The sequence below is a fragment of the Peromyscus maniculatus genome, chromosome 18, assembly GCF_049852395.1.
Source record: "Peromyscus maniculatus bairdii isolate BWxNUB_F1_BW_parent chromosome 18, HU_Pman_BW_mat_3.1, whole genome shotgun sequence".
Lineage (NCBI taxonomy): Eukaryota > Metazoa > Chordata > Mammalia > Rodentia > Cricetidae > Peromyscus > Peromyscus maniculatus.
In genome coordinates, this window is record NC_134869.1 from 20,205,751 (window position 1) to 20,223,677 (window position 17,927).

Below are 17,927 nucleotides of genomic sequence, written 5' to 3' on the forward strand. Positions count from 1 at the left end.
TGCCCTGTGCCTGAGACTCTTGCCGAATCTGGGGTGGGTTCTTGGAGACTGTATTATTAAGAGCCTTCTCAGGCGAGTCCTACCAGAGTCCAGTTTCTGATCTGTGGGTAATTCATTTCCATAGGGATCACAGAGCCAGGTCTCCCAATTCTCATACAGGGACAGTCCATATGGCCAGTAGTGTTATGGAAACGAGTATCCGGGAATAGGAGTGGTTCTGTCCCAGAATGATCAGGATGCGTTTGGCAAGGGGTGCGGAAATGAAGTGGCATTAGGGTGCCTCCATCACCTCAGCTCCTGGCTCGATGACTCACACCCATTCCATTGGGGTTGCAAATACAAGAAACAGGAGGAGACAGGGCTGAGGGTGTAGTCAATAGTCAAGCTCTTGCTTAGCATGCTCAAGGTGCTGGGTTCGATTCCCAGCACTACGGAAAAGAAAAGAAAAAATGAAACAGAGAGGGGGGTTAAAATCTTGCCCTGTCCTGAGGAGTGCCTTTTCTTTTCCTTTCTTTCTTTCTTTCTTTCTTTCTTTCTTTCTTTCTTTCTTTCTTTCTTTCTTTCTTTCTTTCTTTCTTTCTTTTTTTTTTTTGGTTTTGCGAGACAGGGTTTCTTTGTGCCTTTCCTGGAGCTCACTTGGTAGCCCAGGCTGGCCTCGAACTCATAAAGATCCACCTGGCTCTGCCTCCCGAGTGCTGGGATTAAAGGCATGGGCCACCACTGCCCGGCGAGGAGTGCCTTTCCTATCCATCAGTCAGCGGTGCTGGGCAGATCCAGGCGGCAAGCGGGGGGCCGTGGCAAACATGGAGTGGTGCCTGGCACATTTTCGGAAGGCACAACTGCACAGCAGGTAGTGAGAAAACGTGGAACTCACTATTCCGGGAAGCCGTGCATGCTGGGAAGTATAAACAGAGAAATGGAGAGTTCTAGAAGGAGTTTGTGGCAAAAACAGGGCATAGTCCAAGGAGGACCCTTGAGTTCTAGGCTGGCGTCGTGCGGGATCCCCGTGCCCTCTTATTCCACACTCCTCTGTGCTGCTGACAGACGTAGACGCAGACCACAAGTCTGAGCCAGAACTAAGCAGAATGTGGATATTTATTTCCTTGTAGCTCACAAAACATCTTTTTAATTCTGAGGGATTTTATTAAGTGTCACATAATCTCCCTAACCTTGTTTCACCGTCTGTAAAAACGGCACCAGTACAAGCAACTTTATAGGGTTATTACAAGCGTAGTCTGAAGCATACTAAATAATTTGTGTCATGAGTACTAGCTATTTGCTATTATGGGAGAAAACGGTGCCATGGTCCAGCAAACATGAACCCCCCTAGGCTGAAAGAGTCAGTAAGCTTCCTTAGCACGGGCTTGTGTGAGCCTTTGAACAGGCCCAGCACCCATGATTCTGTAGAGACACAAATAACAATGGATCATAGGACCTCTCTTCCTGACAGTCTTCAACCTAGAACATTCTTCAGGAATGACCACTTAGTGTATTTAAGCACAAACACAATTCTGTGTAAAAGATAAGATACTATAAAATATTACATTAGACTTGTTCTCTAATTAACACACTATGGAACTATTTCTCATCAGTACATATATCTGCATTATAATTATGTTTAATGTTCACATGTTGATGCCATTTTACAGATTTTTCATAGCTTTTCAAAATTAGTATCTTTCTAGGGGCTAGGAAAGAAATCCTTTGCATTTGGTATCTCTGGTGATCATACTTCACAGCTATGGTCAGGTAGCAGCGTCCTACCATCTAGCCCAAGGTTTAACTTGTGATCCTCCTGCCTCGGCCTCCTAAGTACTGTCATTACAAGGGTGCTCTCCCATGGTTGGCTAAGCAACAAGAACCTCTTGCCATAATGCTAAAGTGAAGAATATAGAGACGGTAAGTTTCGACACCCCCTTGAAAACTGTCCCTGAGGTCTTCAGGCTTAAGTGACTAGGGGTTGGAAGTCTTTGTTTTCTAGGAAGCAAAGATCTGTGAACTACAGGTCTCTTCACAGCAGTCTTCAGCCTTCAGCACTGGGGTCTGGAGTTCTGTAAGTGTCTTCGTGGGTACTGATGGGAATTTATGAGCTATCTGCAATATTTCAAAAAGCAAAAATGGAAAAACACACACAGATTAAGCCAGACGTCCAGTATCTTTGCTTTGGGGGGTTGGAATTTTATCAGCTCTACACAGCAGCACAGTCAGTACTCTGGCTGGCAGCTTTGAGATGTCCTTGATAAATAAAGCCTGGGAATGGTTACTTAGTAAACACAGTTTGTTGAATAGACAAAAGTCTTTCAAATATGGGATCCCAGGGAAGAGACATAATAAAGAGGGTTTGGATGTCAAAGCAAGCCCGCACAGAAGGCTGTGTAAGGTGAAGCAGGCTGTGGGAGGTTCAGATGTGACCACCGTAATGTGAGCATTGGCTAGAACCGACTTTTCAAACTGCCAAGAGCCACGTGGCCTTTCTAAGAATACTTGATACTGTCGCCCCTACCCTGTGACTCAAAAAGCACATGCAGGACAGTCATTGCTCTCCTCCTGAGAACGGCTGAAAGAGACAGAATGAGAAATGGGGGGAGGGGAAGGGCATCTGGGACATCCTTTACATAATTATCAAGGCCTCACTTACCTTCCTCAAACTTAGTGTGTTCAAAGGGTCATGGGCCAAAACTACCAGGCTAGGATGGGCTATCTTTCACAAGTTTGGAATTTGATGTCATTTTACATGGGCTTCAGAATTAGAGCAGAGTTTAAGTTCTAGCCCTCTTCAAGATACATACAGACCCACATAGACATATTATATATGTATGTACACATTATGTATGTATATACAGACATATCATCAATACATACATTATATATGTATACACACATTATAAATGCATATGTGTCTATACATATGTATATATAATTTATATATGTGTGTGCATTTACATATCTACATAAATATATACAGACATGCACATATATATGTATATATATCTTCTAGAACTACTTTATTTTTCTTAGACTTTTCATATAAAAACTGAGTAATAATTGCATTAACATATTTCATTTCATTAGTATTCTTTACTACATACATGTGTATGTGCAACACAACTCAGGGCATATACGGAGACCACACAAAGAACAATGAGTCATATATCGTAAGAACCCAGTTTAAAAATTTGTTTCCTTTTCCCAAAGATGGAAAAATGTTGAAAAGGTATTGTTTTTATTTTAGTAAGCAGAAACAAGAAAAACTAAAACATCCAGATAAATTAAGAGAGAGAGAGAGAGAGAGAGAGAGAGAGAGAGAGAGAGAGAGAGAGAAGGGGGTGAGTGACATAGATTTCCTGGTTCATGAATGTGTATGAGACGGTGACCTGATATTAACCCCAAGTTCCAAAGCCAGTCCCATTGGGCATACTCATAAATGCATCTAACCATTCAGTGCCCACACAAGAAATGTGTAAATTCAGTTACTTTGCTGATTATGTGCCCATTTGCAAGCACCCCCCCCCCTTGAAATCTGGCACTGGAAATATAGCCAATAATAAAATTGTCTAAATGGGTAATATTTCTTGCTTATTTACTGATGATAGTCAGTACGGATTTTCATTCCAGGTCCATGACCTACTGTAGGTCTTCTCAAAGCCCGCAGCGGTATTTAAACCTGGTGGCTCAAAGTAAAAGCTTTGCCACTAGATAGTGACATCCATGAAATAAGTCCTGGTCATAAGTCGAAAGCAATCACTGGCACCCTTGCCTACCTCTTTCCCAGCTGTTAGGTAGATGTAAATGTCCTTCACGGGATGAGGGACAAGCTTGTAGAACACAGGTGTTTCTTCTTTAATTTCGTAGATGACCTCTGGACAATTTGAAGTCAAATTCTCACCGAGAACAACCTTTTGTTTAAAAAAAAAGAAAGAAAAGAAATATCATTTCTCTTCAGTATCCCGAATATTAGGATAGTAGGAGCCATAGCTTAACCCTGAAGTCAGGTCTTTTCCTACTCAGGTACCACCTGTAAGTACCCCCCAACTCTGAAAAACTCACCACTGGATATACAACCAATCATAAAATTGTCTAGCCGGGCAGTGGCAGCACATGCTTTGAATCCCAGCACTCGAGAGTCAGAGGCAGGTGGATCTCTGAGAGTTCGAGGCCAGCCTGGTCTACAGAAAGAGTTCCAGGACAGTCAGCGCCGTTAGACAGAGAAAGCCAGTCTTTAAAAACCAAAAATAAAAATAAAATTGCCTAAATAGGTAATAGTTCTTGCTTCATTTATACATATACACATATGTATATACAGATATAGATACACAATACATATGTGTATATGTGTAACTGGGTGAGAGAATATATTCCTTAATCATCCTCTAAAGACTCTATCTTCGCCAAGGTTGACAGTACCAAGTACAGTGTTATCTGTCTGTACCTCACAGACAGCCACACTCCAATTCTGGGGCAGTGTTCTCACATAATGAGGCTTGTATCCATCATTTCTGACCAGACCTGGCTCGACCGGAAACCACAAGTAACAGCTTCCTCAGCATCATGCCAAGAGTGACCTTGAAACCAAGGCGCTGTCTGCTTGACATACATTTGCATGGCTTAATCTGTGGCTCCTCGTGGTTCTACACAGTCGTGCATATTTTAAAGGAACCCTGACAAGTTCACTGGGATAGACAAGTATGGACGTGTTTACATATAAAATAGAAGCAGGTGTGAATCAGTATTCTGTAGTTTGGCAATTAGACACCTGAGCATCATTCATTTTCAGTCAACAAACATTTACCCATCGCCCATATCCTGTTTGGGGTGTAGGGAAAGAGCAGTGAACACAATGGGCCATGGGGCAGAGTAGATCAGGGAAAGACGTCCTCCCTCAGGAAAGAGGGGTTCACTGCATTGGGGGGTGGGGGATGGATGGGAGCCTCATCTGTAAACTTGGCTTAATGATTGCCCAATACAACTGAACGTGATGAGTGAGATAAAGTGGAGGAGAATGTAGGCTCTTGGTAGGTTTTGTTTGTTTTGTTTTGTTTTTTTGAGGCAGGGTTTCTCTGTGTAGCTTTGCGCCTTTCCTGGAACTCACTTGGTAGCCCAGGCTGGCCTCGAACTCACAGAGATCCGCCTTCCTCTGCCTCCCAAGTGCTGGGATTAAAGGCGTGCGCCACCACCGCCCGGCTCATGGTAGGTTTTTTAAGCAGAACAGCACTGATTCAGAAGCCTACAAGAGTCATCTAGGTTGCGGACGAAACATGTCTTTCGTTTTAATATATTCATTTTAATGTGTCTGTATGGATGTCTGGGTACCCTCTGTGTGCCTTGTGCTCACAGAAACCAGAAATGGACACTGGATCCCTTGGGACTAGAGTTACAGATGGTTGTGAACCACCGTGTGGGTGCTGGGAATTGAACTCGCGTCCTCTGGAAGAGCAGCCAGCACTCTTAACTGCTGAGACATCTCTCCAGCGCGAAACGTGTTTGTTTGGGTTTTGCTGTGTTTTATTTAAAGAGGCCCAGTCAGAGCAGAGTCCCTAAAGTAAGAGGAGGCCGATGTGAGCAGAGCAGGGTAGAGAAGGGTGGGCAGGGAAATAATTCGATAAAGCAGAGGGCTCGGGTTCTTCAGTCGGCGTAGATCCGGCCTCCACTCTGCAGGGAGAGAAGCCGCCATGGAGGACATGGAGCCGAAGTGTGACAAGGTGCAGTGAGGTAGGGCCCACGTGTGCAAGAAGGTCAGATGAGCTACTACTGCCATCTTGGAGACTTGGGATGGGGACCTGGGTTAGACCTGGCTTTGCTAATGAGTGGCTGTGCCACTCTGAACTAATCCCTTATTTAACCCCCCAGACTACCACTTCTTCATCTATAAACCGGGACTAATAATGCCTAACTTTGTAGGTAAGAATCCCGAGATACTTAACATGTAATCGGTACCCAATGCATAATAACCTATGGCTAGACTGCAAGTTCCCTGTGGGTAGGGACCATGTTCTAATCATCCATCCGTTTACCAGTTTATCAGCCCAGGTCAGTACTCTAAAAAGTGATGGCATCAACTTTCTTGTCAGTTGGAAGACATCCAGATATATCACCTAACTCACATGTTTATTAAAAGTTTTTAACAATTGTAACCATTTTTCTGTGTATTAGGACGCAGGGTGAGGGTGTGGGCATGTTGAGTATGGAAGTCAATGAACAACTTGTAGGAGATGGCACTTCCTTTCCATTGTGTGGGTCCCAGGCATTGAACTCAGGAGATGGCGCTTCCCTTCCATTGTGTGGGTCCCAGGCATTGAACTCAGGCTGCCAGGCTTAGCAGCAAGCTCTCTTACCTCCTAAGCCATCTCATAGGCCCAATACTCACATTTCTACCATAGTGGACATTAGTCATGTGACGTATGTGTCTTGAAAAAAAAAAATAACACCTAAGATTCTTTTTGAACAAAGCTACATTCGTGTATCCACTGAATAGTACTCCCAAAATACCAATATGGCAGGCACCTTGGCATTTGCTGTCTCATTACTAGCTCTTTATCTATCAGCTGGGCACAGGGAGCAGCTTCCTGGAGTTACTAACTCCTGGTACTGCTTCTGGGTCCCCAGCGGACTTGGTCCAGCTCATCAGCCGACCACTCAGCCACTGTGGCAGCGGCTCAGTAACCGAATATATGAAATATGACTTTTAAAAAATCCCCTTTTAAAACAGCAGCAGCGAGGTCTCGGGGGAGTGGGAGAGATCTATGGCTCATTTGAAAATGACCCTGGAGCCGCGCTTGGCAAGATGGTAGCCGCTAACCACACAGGGCTGTTTCCATACAATGGAAAGTTCCATTTCTCCCTCGTTCTAGCCGTATTTCAAGTGCTCAGTAGCCACCCACAAGCTAGTGCCGCCACGCTGGTGCAGATGTGAAGTGCTTCCATCGGCACACAATGTTCTCCTGAACAAGGCTGCCCTGAAGAAAAGAGCTGAGTGGCCGGAACCAAGGGGGTGGGCAGGCACTGAGCCCGTAAGTGGCCGTCTTGCCGGGATCTGCCTAACTCATAACTAACTCATAAGCTACCCTAGGACTGAGCTCGGAAATTAGACAGCTGCCGTGGTTGGTTCTGGAAAGGGTGGTTCAGGAGGAAAGAGAGGAAGCAAAAAGATTGACAGAAAGATGCTCCAGTAAGCCTCAAGGGAGGTCGCTGCTTAGGGCCTGCTTCAGGAAGGCATCCCATCAAACGCATCCCTCCCTCGGGAAGGCTTCCTGTACCACATTCCCAACGCTAACCCTCAACCTGGACCAAATCAGATCTTCCATGCTAATGTCCACATAGCCGAGGAAGAAGTCATAGAATCAGCTAAATGGCATGGAAGCAAACAAAATCCTCAAGGGGAGGCACTGTGGGACCTAGAACCTGGCTTTCCAGTAAGCCAGTGGGAGCAAACAAAGTGTGTGTGTGTGTGTGTGTGTGTGTGTGTGTGTGTGTGTGTGTGTGTATGGATGGGGAGGGGGGGTGCTGTAGGTAAGAGGCAACCAAATGTGCCCCAGACACCAATTTGAACCAAATAATTTTAAGTGTATTTTTAATCAATTGTGAAATTTCAGCTATATTCAGTAGATAATCCTAAGGAATTACGGATAATTTTGTTAACTGTGATAATGACATTGCAGTCACAGTTGGGAACATGATAATAATTTCTCAGAGAGGCATAATGAAATGCATTGGGGTAAATGTCATAGTGTCTGGAATTCGCTTTAAAATAAGAAGAGGCATAAAGTAATCTAGAAAAAAACACCATCACTCATCAGTGTTCGGTAAGTCAGGAGCCTCGAAGCAGCCTTCACAGGGTCTCAGGCCATCTACTCTTGGAGCGCAGCTGGTGTAGACAGGGAGAGGTATGACACAAATCGGTTTACTTGACACCTTGAAGATGAGGCACCAGCATCCTCCAACATTCCCAATTAAGGCAGGGAAGCCTTTCTTTCCTAAAAAATAATGTTACCAGATAGGCTTTGCCAGGGCTTACCAACAATTTCCTAAACAAGCTCCTTGGCATGGCCTGCTCACCGTAGATGCTAGGTGTGAACAGGCATGTGTCCGGGGTGGTGGAATTAAGATCCCTCTGCCAGACAATCTAACATTATTCATGAAAATTATGAAGCATGTATTCTTGGACGCTGAAGCCTCTGTGTGTGTGTGTGTGTGTGTGTGTGTGTGTGTGTGTGTGTGTGTGTGTGTGTTGACATATGTTCACTGTAGCATCCTGTTATCAGTAAAAGTCTAAAACTACCTAAATATCAATAATAGGGAATCATGTAAACAATAGGGTTATGTAAACAATAGTAAAGAACAAATTGGGTTATGTAAATAGCAGCGTAAAAAGTAGAGTACCCTTTGGCCATCAAAAAAAAAACCAAAAAAACCAGAAAGCGCTTTTATTGTTCATATAGTTAAAATGTTATAGAAAATATGTAAATACAACTGTTTCTACACACATATGTATGTTTAACATGTTATGTGTTCAATAAAAATGGGTGAGAGGAAAGGCTATCCCATTTTGCTTGCAGATATAGGCAAGCTCTCGTTAGGAAGCTACCTACAAAACTTCTTTCATTGGTTGCTCTGGGAGCCTAGAATGGGAAGTTGGGCATGGATGGTTTTCACTCTGTTTACGTACTCTCTTGGTTCTTTAGTGTTTTAAATAATGTCCATGAATTATCTTCAAAAATAAAGACCTGAGGTCAGGCGTGGTGACACACACCATTAATTCCAGTACTAGGGAGGCAGAGGCTGGCAGATCTCTTCGAAGTTTGAGACTAGCCTAGTCTACATCGGGAATTCCAGGCCAACCAGGACTACACAGTGAGATTCTGTCTCAATCAATCAATCAACCAACCTACAGATAAATAAATGCACTTAAAATGTAAGAATTTTCAAAGGTGAGTGGGTCAAACTGCTTTTCTTTTGGCCAGATTATGTAAACAATGACCTACACACCCCAGAGAGAAAAACAACGGGAAGTTTTCATTTTTATTCCAAAGGTGCCAAATGCACCACACCAAGAGGCTGGGACATCTACTTGTGCGGTCTCATCTCTCAGAGAGGAGCACAGGTTTCTCCTGACATCTCCCAGCCCACCCAGACCAGGGGCCCAGGGGACCTCAGGGACTTTCAGTTGTGGAGTGCCTGAGGAGATCCACACAGAGAAGAAAAGCCACAGAGACTAGAGCCGGGGGGGGGGGGGGGGGGGACATTCCTCTTTGGCCCAGTTTAGCTGGGCAGCTTTGGAAGAAGAACAGGATCAGAGGAGCAGTTCAGGAAGGAACCGTGAGTCACAGCCAGCCCAAAATGGGTGGAATTTTGCATAAGAGTAACCTCATCCAACTCACACAACACGCTGCTAGGGCATGATGCGGATTTTTATTTATTGCTTCTAGCATACGACCTTAATATAGATCTAATCTGAAGTCACTCTGCCTCCTCCGTGAATGTTCTTACATTCTCCTCATCGTCCTGCCGCACCTCCTCTGAGGAGCTCTCCTGGATCACCTGCCTCTCCACTGTGCACACTGTCTTTTGTTCTCCATCCCTCTTGTGTTCTTCTCGGCACATAACTTCTCTCTGAAATGACTTTATCGTCGGATAATTAATGGACTTGTTTTATGCCTTTGCTCGCCCTACACACTCAGCAGGCTTCTCTCTCCGGCTCACCTTCGGAGCAGCTCTTTTGAGATAGGTGTCTCACGATGTAGCCCTGGCTGTCCTGGAACTCACTATGAACACCAGGCTGACTTCCAACTCACAGAGATCCTCCTGCCTCTGCCCCCACCCCCACAAGTGCTAGGATTAGCACACATAGCTCTTTGGGGGTCACCTTGGTACCCAAGTCACCAGAACAGTGCCTGGTAGAGAAAAGGCTTCAGAAAAAATATTGCTTAAATGAAATGCTACTCTGTTAGCATTTAAGAATTTGTAAAGCTCGTCCCATTCTCTCAGCCAAAGCCCGTGTAGAAAACAAATGTTCCCTGGTGGAGAATTTCGGTTCATGTCAACATGCTGTTGCTCTTGACATCTTCCTGAAGTCTCGTGGTAGGCTATTAACTAGCCCCAAGATTTTTGCTGCATGCAAAAAAACTCCCAGGCATGCTGCTAAAATTAAACGGGCAGCGATTTCCACACCACACAGTCACAGGACAGCTCCATGCCACATGGTGGAGAAGATGAAGAGAAAAACAAGAGAAAAAAAAAAGCTAAGCAAAACACTCTTTCTTTGTTCCTGTATGATTGTCATGAGATAGAAAAGCCATGTTCACAAAGCTAAGATGTTTTAAGCCAAACTTATTTTACCTTCTCTGAAGCTGGTCAGTAGCAGAGTAAGTCAGCCATTTGTCTTGTTTATTCTTTCACTAATGGTTTTTGAGAAATACTGGGAAGGAGATTCTCCTAGACACACAAAGCGGTTATCTAATACTGTGTAGTGGGCCTCAGTAGTTAGGGAAAAATAAAGATTAAGCACGAAGATGAGGTGACTCTCCCATTTCCAGTCTATTTACTTCATAGTCATGTAGCAAGAGAAGGACGTGGCCTGAACTCCAAGTTCCAGACTTGTATATTGCTTGAGAGTAACTGTTCCAAGTCAGGGCGTCCCCAGACTCACAAGCTGGAAGGTGTGAAATGGAGTGAACCGGAAATAAGCTTCCTATGACATTTGACACAGCCAACCACGGAGCCCATTTCCTGTTTGGTCCATTACCTTTGCTTAGCTCTCCTCCTGTGCTCCGGGCCTGTCCTGGGTTCTTTTTTTTTGTTTTTCCCTATTTTTACATTCTGTGGGAGAATACTAAAATATTTCATTTTAAAACTCTCTCATACGTCCACTTGACAACCTTACCAGCCAGAGGCCCAGTGAGATCCTCCAGGAATTTCTAGATGAATTCTGGAATTGACTTGACTTGATTCCATGGTTTGGGAAAATGAAAAGCCACTTGTAGGAGCAGAGTCTTGACAGAGCTGGCAAGGTTGCCAGTTCTGATGAAGCATGTGAGAAATACCCTTTTGCTGGCTGTGGGGACCCAGCACGACATAGCTTCCTGGGCCTTGCACAGGACCTCAGCACCAAGGAAGTTGGGAAACCCAAGTCTCCTATGGGGGGAGGGGCACTCAAACAATGTGAGCACAGAATGTTTACTGTCCCTCAAAAGGAGCCCCCTGGAGAAAATCCGGGTTCTACTGGGGGTACAGAGGTCCCCTGGAGCCACCGGCAGCCTCAAGAAGAGAGGCTCATCCCTCAGCTGCCAGAAACTGTCCCCAAATAGGAACAAACCAAAAACCACAGAAACCATAGCCCCTTCTCCGGAAACCTCAAACACTGTTGTCTTGGGATCAACCCAGACACCCCAGTACCAGACAGAAAAGTTCACAGCTCGGCTCAAGCCCTCTGTCAAGCCCTGCAGAGTACATTTAAACTGTAAATGCAGTTTTGCTGGAGGATAAAAGCTTGGACTCTGGGGACAGATTTTTTTTTCCTGTTCAAATCACCTTGAACCAGCTACCTTACTCCCTAAAGCCCCCGGATTTCTCATTGATAAAGTGGGGATGGCCATAGTATTGACTCCTAAGGATTAAATGAATTAACCCATGCAGATGCCGATTCGGACGACAGGTGCACAGTGAGAGTTCAGAAATGCTGGCTATTATCATTCCTCACCCGCTACCTCCTTATCTTTTATGCTTGTAAGAAAGGTTAATGGGCATGCAAAAAGTTACAAATTTCAAATTTCATGCACATTTCCTTATTACTTATTGTGCCACCGGGAAAGGCTCAAACTCTTTCCACTCCGCCCTTGAGATAAGGAGAATGTTCTACATGCAACAGAGTCAGCCCAAAGGAATCCGAACCACATGGCAGACTCTTCCACAGTTGGAGAACGACATGGCATGTGTTCCTAGGATGGCATACCCCATGTGACACGTGCCATGTGGATTTCCAAACACTGAGTTCGGAGTCGGCACACTTTCAGCTGATTTCAGTGGAGAGGCTGACAACTTAAAAAAAAAAAAATGATCACATAGAATGGTATTCAGAAAGGATGCAAAAAATGAAGAAATAGTGAGGTTATGGGGAGGGGCACGACCTGCCATATGACCACAAAACACCTGCTGAGAAGTGGGTAGGGTAGGACCTTTGAGTTCCACATTTTTTCAGTTTCCCTACCATTTCATAAAGGCAGAAGGCAGGAGAGTAATAAGGCACTAGCAAACCATAAAGTCTCCAGGTTTTTCAGGGCTCATCATCGAAATCTTACCTTTGGAGGTAGTACCGTCTTCCTGGAGAGATGGTGTGTGTGTGGGGGGGTATCTTTAAAGACACTTTTAAAAAACTGATCCAGAATCTCGGCTCAAGTTCAAAATTGTGTTCCCATAGAACAGACCGTGGTAGAGCTATTTAAGAATCCTGTTTACAAAGGGTTTGCAGCAGCATTTTAATATAAGCCTCTTCCCTCATTAGCTGAAGAAAAGGAGGATGCAGAACTGGATTGGGCCTGACCTCAACTATGTAAAAAAAGGAATCCAAAATGCTGACAGCAGTTGCCTCGACATGACGCAATTAGGGATCATTTTTTTTTTCTTTGCCTTCCTCCTAGCCACCCCACTCCCCCGCAATTCTCTACGTGAGCCCACAGATCTTTCACAAGCAGTGGGGGGAAGAATTATTTAAATAGCGTGAGGTTTAAAATGGCACCAAATTATATTAAAACTCCATGAGGTTAGCAGAGATTTAAGAAGTCAGGTTTTTACTGGTGGTGGTAAAAACGGCAACTGGCTGCCGGATGCCTGCCTCACACCCAGCCGGGCATAGACTACGGTGCCTGGCACATGTCAAAATGCCTTCGCCTCTTGATCACTGCGAAACTGATGAGTCAGGCTGTGGGTGATCCAAGCCCTTTCTTCTCCTCTCCCCACTGTCTGTATCAGGCTGGGTGTTTGTTTGTTTGTTTGTTTGTTTGTTTGTTTGTTTGGGGTTTTTGTTGTTGTTGCTCATTAGTACCTCCATATCACAGCTTAGAAGCCAAGCCTGTGTCTATCAGCGTTCAGATCTGGAGAGAGTGTGGTAAGGGGGAAGTGAGATGCTTTTGAACAGAGGGATCTGGGGGTTATCTGTGCCCGATCCTGGTTTGTTTGTTTTTTCCGGGGGTGGGGGGGGTGTCTCCAAATAATCTCAAGGGCTCCACCCGAGGATACAAGAGGGAGTCAGAAGGGAATTACCATCCTGTCCATGTGTGGGGCGGGAAGGGAGACAGCAGGTTTTCAATCCTCACCACGTCCTGCTGTGGGAGAGAACTGTCCCAAGAGACAGAGTCGGGGGTGGGGTGGAGGTGGGGGGGTGGGGGGAGATTGATCGCCAAGAAGTAAACACAGGGTGAGGTCAGAGGTCCCCCCAACTGTAGGAACCTCAGCAGTCCTGGAACTCCCTCCCAACACACCCTCCACTTGCTGAGAGCCCCCAAGGGAGGTTCCTAGAAGCTGGGGCCCAGGGGGCAAGGTCCCTGTAGCTGGAGGGAGATGAATCCAGCCTCCAAAGTTGTTCCAGGTTCAAATCCCTGAGCTGCCCTTTTGTAACCTTGGCCAATCACTCAACAGCTCTAGGCCTCCATTCTCCCATCCTGTAAAATGGGTCTGTGAGAGCGCTGAATTAGTTAGAGGCAGAGGTAGAGGGACTTAACATGCAGGAAACACTATAAACATGTTAAATCAGGGCTGGAGAGATGGCTCAGTGGTTAAGAGTACTGACTGCTCTTTCAGAGGTCCTGGGTTCAATTCCCAGTGCCCATGTAGCAGCTCACAACTATGTGTACCTCCCGTTCCAGGGGACCTGAGACCTCCACGCAGATATACAAGCAGGCAAAACACCAATGCAGATAAAATAAAAATAGAAAAAAAAATTGTTAAGCCACAAATGAAAACAAAATGCCAATCTATCCTTGTTAAATGAACCCTAAAAATGAGACTACAGATGGAGGTCTTGAAGGGGTACCCCATATAGATCCTGAGGACAGCAAGACTTAATCTCAACTGCCTCTATTAGCAGCATGAAGCTGCCGCTTGGCCCCATCCCCTGGCTTCCAACAAGGCTGAAGCTCGGACAGCTCCACACAAATGGCTGAACTGAACCCCAGGACAGGGAAGCCAGGCCGTCCCATGGGGAACTATTTATAGGCAAGTGTTCCTTCACCTCCAATTCTCCATGTGACAGTCTGGTAGGCTCAGCTTGGGGAAACGGTGTTCTTGTCAAAACACTTGTCAAAAACATCCCAAATCTGAAGAGATAATTGGTGAGGAGACCCAGGGAGGATGGATAGAAATTTCTTCTGCGGGGTTAATGGGCCTGATTGGCCTGACCAGGTTAGTATGTCCACGGGCATCCCTGGGTGACAAGTGTGTGCGGACTGATGAGCATCTACCTCTCCTTTCCCCAGGAAATGAAACCAGCCCAACAGGAAAGATGATCAATGTATATTTTAAAAGTATGTGTATACAAACAAATTCCCTCCCATATGTTACTGGGTTCCCTCCAAAGGAAACAGATTCAATCAAATGCCTACCCAGCACTCGGCACCGTGTCAGGCTGAGGGAATTCATGGCCCCCTTTACAGGAAGCTTGAAATCAAGTTGGCAGGGCAAACATGGACCGCAGAGGCTAGGTATCAATAACAAAAACGAGTCAAAACAATAACAAGTCAATAACAAGTCAAAAGATGATGCTAGCGGTGAGTAGCTCAGGAGACAAGGAGAACAAGGTACCTCTGGGAGCTTGGACACCATCAAAGAGAAAGTAGAGTCTGTGCCCAATACAGAAGGACTCAGTGAATCACAGAAAAAAGGGAAAAGAAACCAGGGTGAGGGTAGGTATGATCAAAGGAGTACACAGTGACATGTATCCAAGCTTGGTTGGAGGGAGGCTGTAGGTGTGAGGACAGTTACAGGCCATCAGAGGAGGAAAGGGTTTTCTGGCTTGTCTAGTATAATCTCATTTTACAGTTGGAGAAATGGAGGCTGAGAGAGTCTAAATGACCTGCCTAAAGGCACAGCTAGCCGAGGAGGGGCAGCAGCTGGGAAAAGGCCTGCCAGTATTCAATTACGAGTCTGAGCTGAGAGGCCACTGACGGGCTGCCGAGAGAGGTCAAGCGGTGTCTAGGGTGAAGGACACAGTGCGGATCCCGGCTGCGACTGGTACTGGAGGCCACCGGAGACATGCAATTCATGCTTGCTAATGACATTGATAAGATGGCCCCTGGGTAATTTCAGATGAGTCTCTTGGGGTTCTGATCTGGCTTTCTCCTCCTCTCTACTCTCCCTCCCCCAGGTGAATTTAAAAAAAAAAAAAATTCTCAACTTGACCAGGGATCATCCATATGGTGGTGGGGGAGAATAGTCCTATGAAATGGAAGTCCAGGGGAGTCTCAAAGGATTTCAGATCTCTAACCTCTCCTTGGCATGTATGGGTACAAAGGGCAGAAAACAAACCCCCTCTGTGGGTGGTGAGTGGGCCGTGGGGAGGGTACACCTGTTTTTTTTTTCCTTCTTCTTTTTCTTCTTTTCATGCCTGCAATGGCTCATCTCTTTGAAGTTGTGAGAAATCAGGTACTTTGTACGTTTCCAGTGCAAAGGAGAGAGAACTAAAAGGTTAAATGTGTCAGGGAGGTGAGTCAGGGATGGGGTAGAGGCTAGACCTGCATTCATCTCACCCAGCAGCCATGAGTAAGGAAAGGGGCGAGTGTGGCTCATTCCCAGAGGGCAGGTGCCCATGCCTCATTACAGGCTGAGGGTGGTGAGGGAGAAGAGGGACGACATACAGGTCTCTAAAATGTCCCCCAAGCCTCGTCAGGGCAGGGGTCTCTACGGTACTAACAAAGCAATGTCCGGGGTACAGTCGTGTGTAGAACTCAGCAGCAGGAGGGGAAATTAAAAACAGACAGGTACCAAGTGGATCTTATTAAAATTAGACATCTGAAGAACCACAGAGAAACCAACCTTAAGTAGCTGGCCGTCCCCAGTCCCCAAGAACAAAACAGTCCTGTTCATCACCATGGTGCCATACACAGATGTCAGGTCGGAGTGGATCAGCGTAGACGATGCAATTGGCTGGACCTGTTCGGGCCGATCATTTTCTTTCTGCACAGAAATGAGCAAATGAGGAGAAAAAAATGATCATTTTTTTTAAAACCTAAGCACTTCTCTTTATACTGATAAAATGCCACTCATGAACTCTTGGGGTGTTTGCATTTCTGAACCCTAGATACATTCTCATCAACAGGATCCTTGGGAACAGCTTTCACGGGCTTCCTCTGCCAACTCACCCTGCTTGCCCAAGCCAGCGAAAGTGACGTGCTTAACTGCGTAGTCACATGTACCGATTGCCAGCTGGACGGAGCAAGCCGTCCACTTCACAAGCCCGAGACACACACACACACACACACACACACACACACACACACACACACACACACACACACACCAGTCCCGTTTGATCTACAAAGCAGAGTTCTACATTACTGCCAGGAGAGCACCCATTTCTGAATCAGGGCTGGACACTGTACTTCTTGCAGGGTTCTGTCGTAGTTCATTTTAGCTAGGCATGGGCTTCTGGGACTTGAAAGGCGAACATTTCCCAAGGTGTACCATATCGGATAGCAGGATCCTACCCGTAGGGCAGCAGAGAGCAAGGATTCGGAATAGACAAGAAAGCGCACTGTGAAGCCTAAAGACTAATGTAGAGGGCAGGAGGCAGAGAGAGCTGTGGAGGGTGGTAAGACACGGTGACCCAGCTAATGAGGAACCGAGTAGGACTGGACCTTGAACTGATGCCGTTAAGGAGGAAGTGAAAGGCGCAAACCCTCAACCCAAATGCATTTCAAGTCTGAGGCTTGGAGCACATGTAATCACATGCTTGCTCCTGCTCATTAAATAAAGGCCCTCTTTAAACCCGGGGACCCAGAGAGTAGCAACCACAATGTCTTTTCCTTTTTTGTTTAAAAGAAACCAAGGGCCCCATGCTGCTTCCTGCCTCCAACGACAGGAAGCTGAGTTTGCTCCACAAATCTCTGGAAGATAGGGAGCTGAGAGAGAGCCGTTGCCCAGTGCAGCTCTGAACACAGTGTGATAGCATGCTTTATCTGCCAGAGCCTGATTCCCAACTGTACTATGGTTTTCAAAGGCACATTTAAATCCCAGCCAATGAGAGAGCTGGCAAACTTCAGTAAGCATCATAGTGACTCCTGAAATGGGACAGTTTGGGGGGGGGGGCAGAGAGGTGAGCAGGGGGTGTGTGTCCAAGAATTATTAACTTCATTAGTTTATTGCCAACAGTGTTTATGTCTCTCAATTTATGTCTTATTAAATATTCATTCTTTTAAAACCCACCAAGTTTCATTAACATCTAAACTAAATGGATTCATGGACTAAATCGATTTCTGAAGGCTTTAAGGTGCCATCGATATTTCTTTGTTGATGCTGTTCTGTGAGCTAGGATAGCCCCCCCCCCCCAATACTCCATCACTTTTTCAAGGAAGGAATGCCGTAACCTAAGAGAGCAGCTCATTTGCATCAAATGTTCTACAGTGAACGGACTTTTGGAACACCCATTAGAGATTTATTTTTCCCGTGAAAGACAGTACATCTCGTGCAGCTGGGGAGGGCGAGGAGCTATCCTGTTAAAATTGAAGTTAAGGGAAAAAGCTCTCTGTGGGCCTGGGGACTGGAACAATAGACCACTGTTTAGATAAGGAAGCCTCGTGATTATGAGAAGAAAAGTTGGATGACCTTTAAGTTTAAAAAAAAAAAAAACCCACATGCACATCACACATTCTGACTTAAAATAAAACCAGAACTGATCAAACGTAAGGTCAGTTCACCATGCTTATTATTTTTTTATGAAATATTTG

General features: G+C 45.5%; 1 protein-coding gene across 1 annotated transcript in view; it reads right to left on the reverse strand.

Moving 5' to 3' along the window:
* Positions 1-17,927, reverse strand: part of Plxnc1 (plexin C1) — a 154,670-nt gene that overhangs the window by 117,637 nt on the left and 19,106 nt on the right. The window contains exons 2-3 of the mRNA XM_006995728.4: positions 16,018-16,158; positions 3,762-3,896 (exon numbers count right to left, since the gene is read on the reverse strand). Of these exons, the coding sequence (XP_006995790.1) occupies positions 3,762-3,896; positions 16,018-16,158 (276 nt within the window). The remainder of the gene's footprint in view (positions 1-3,761; positions 3,897-16,017; positions 16,159-17,927) is intronic.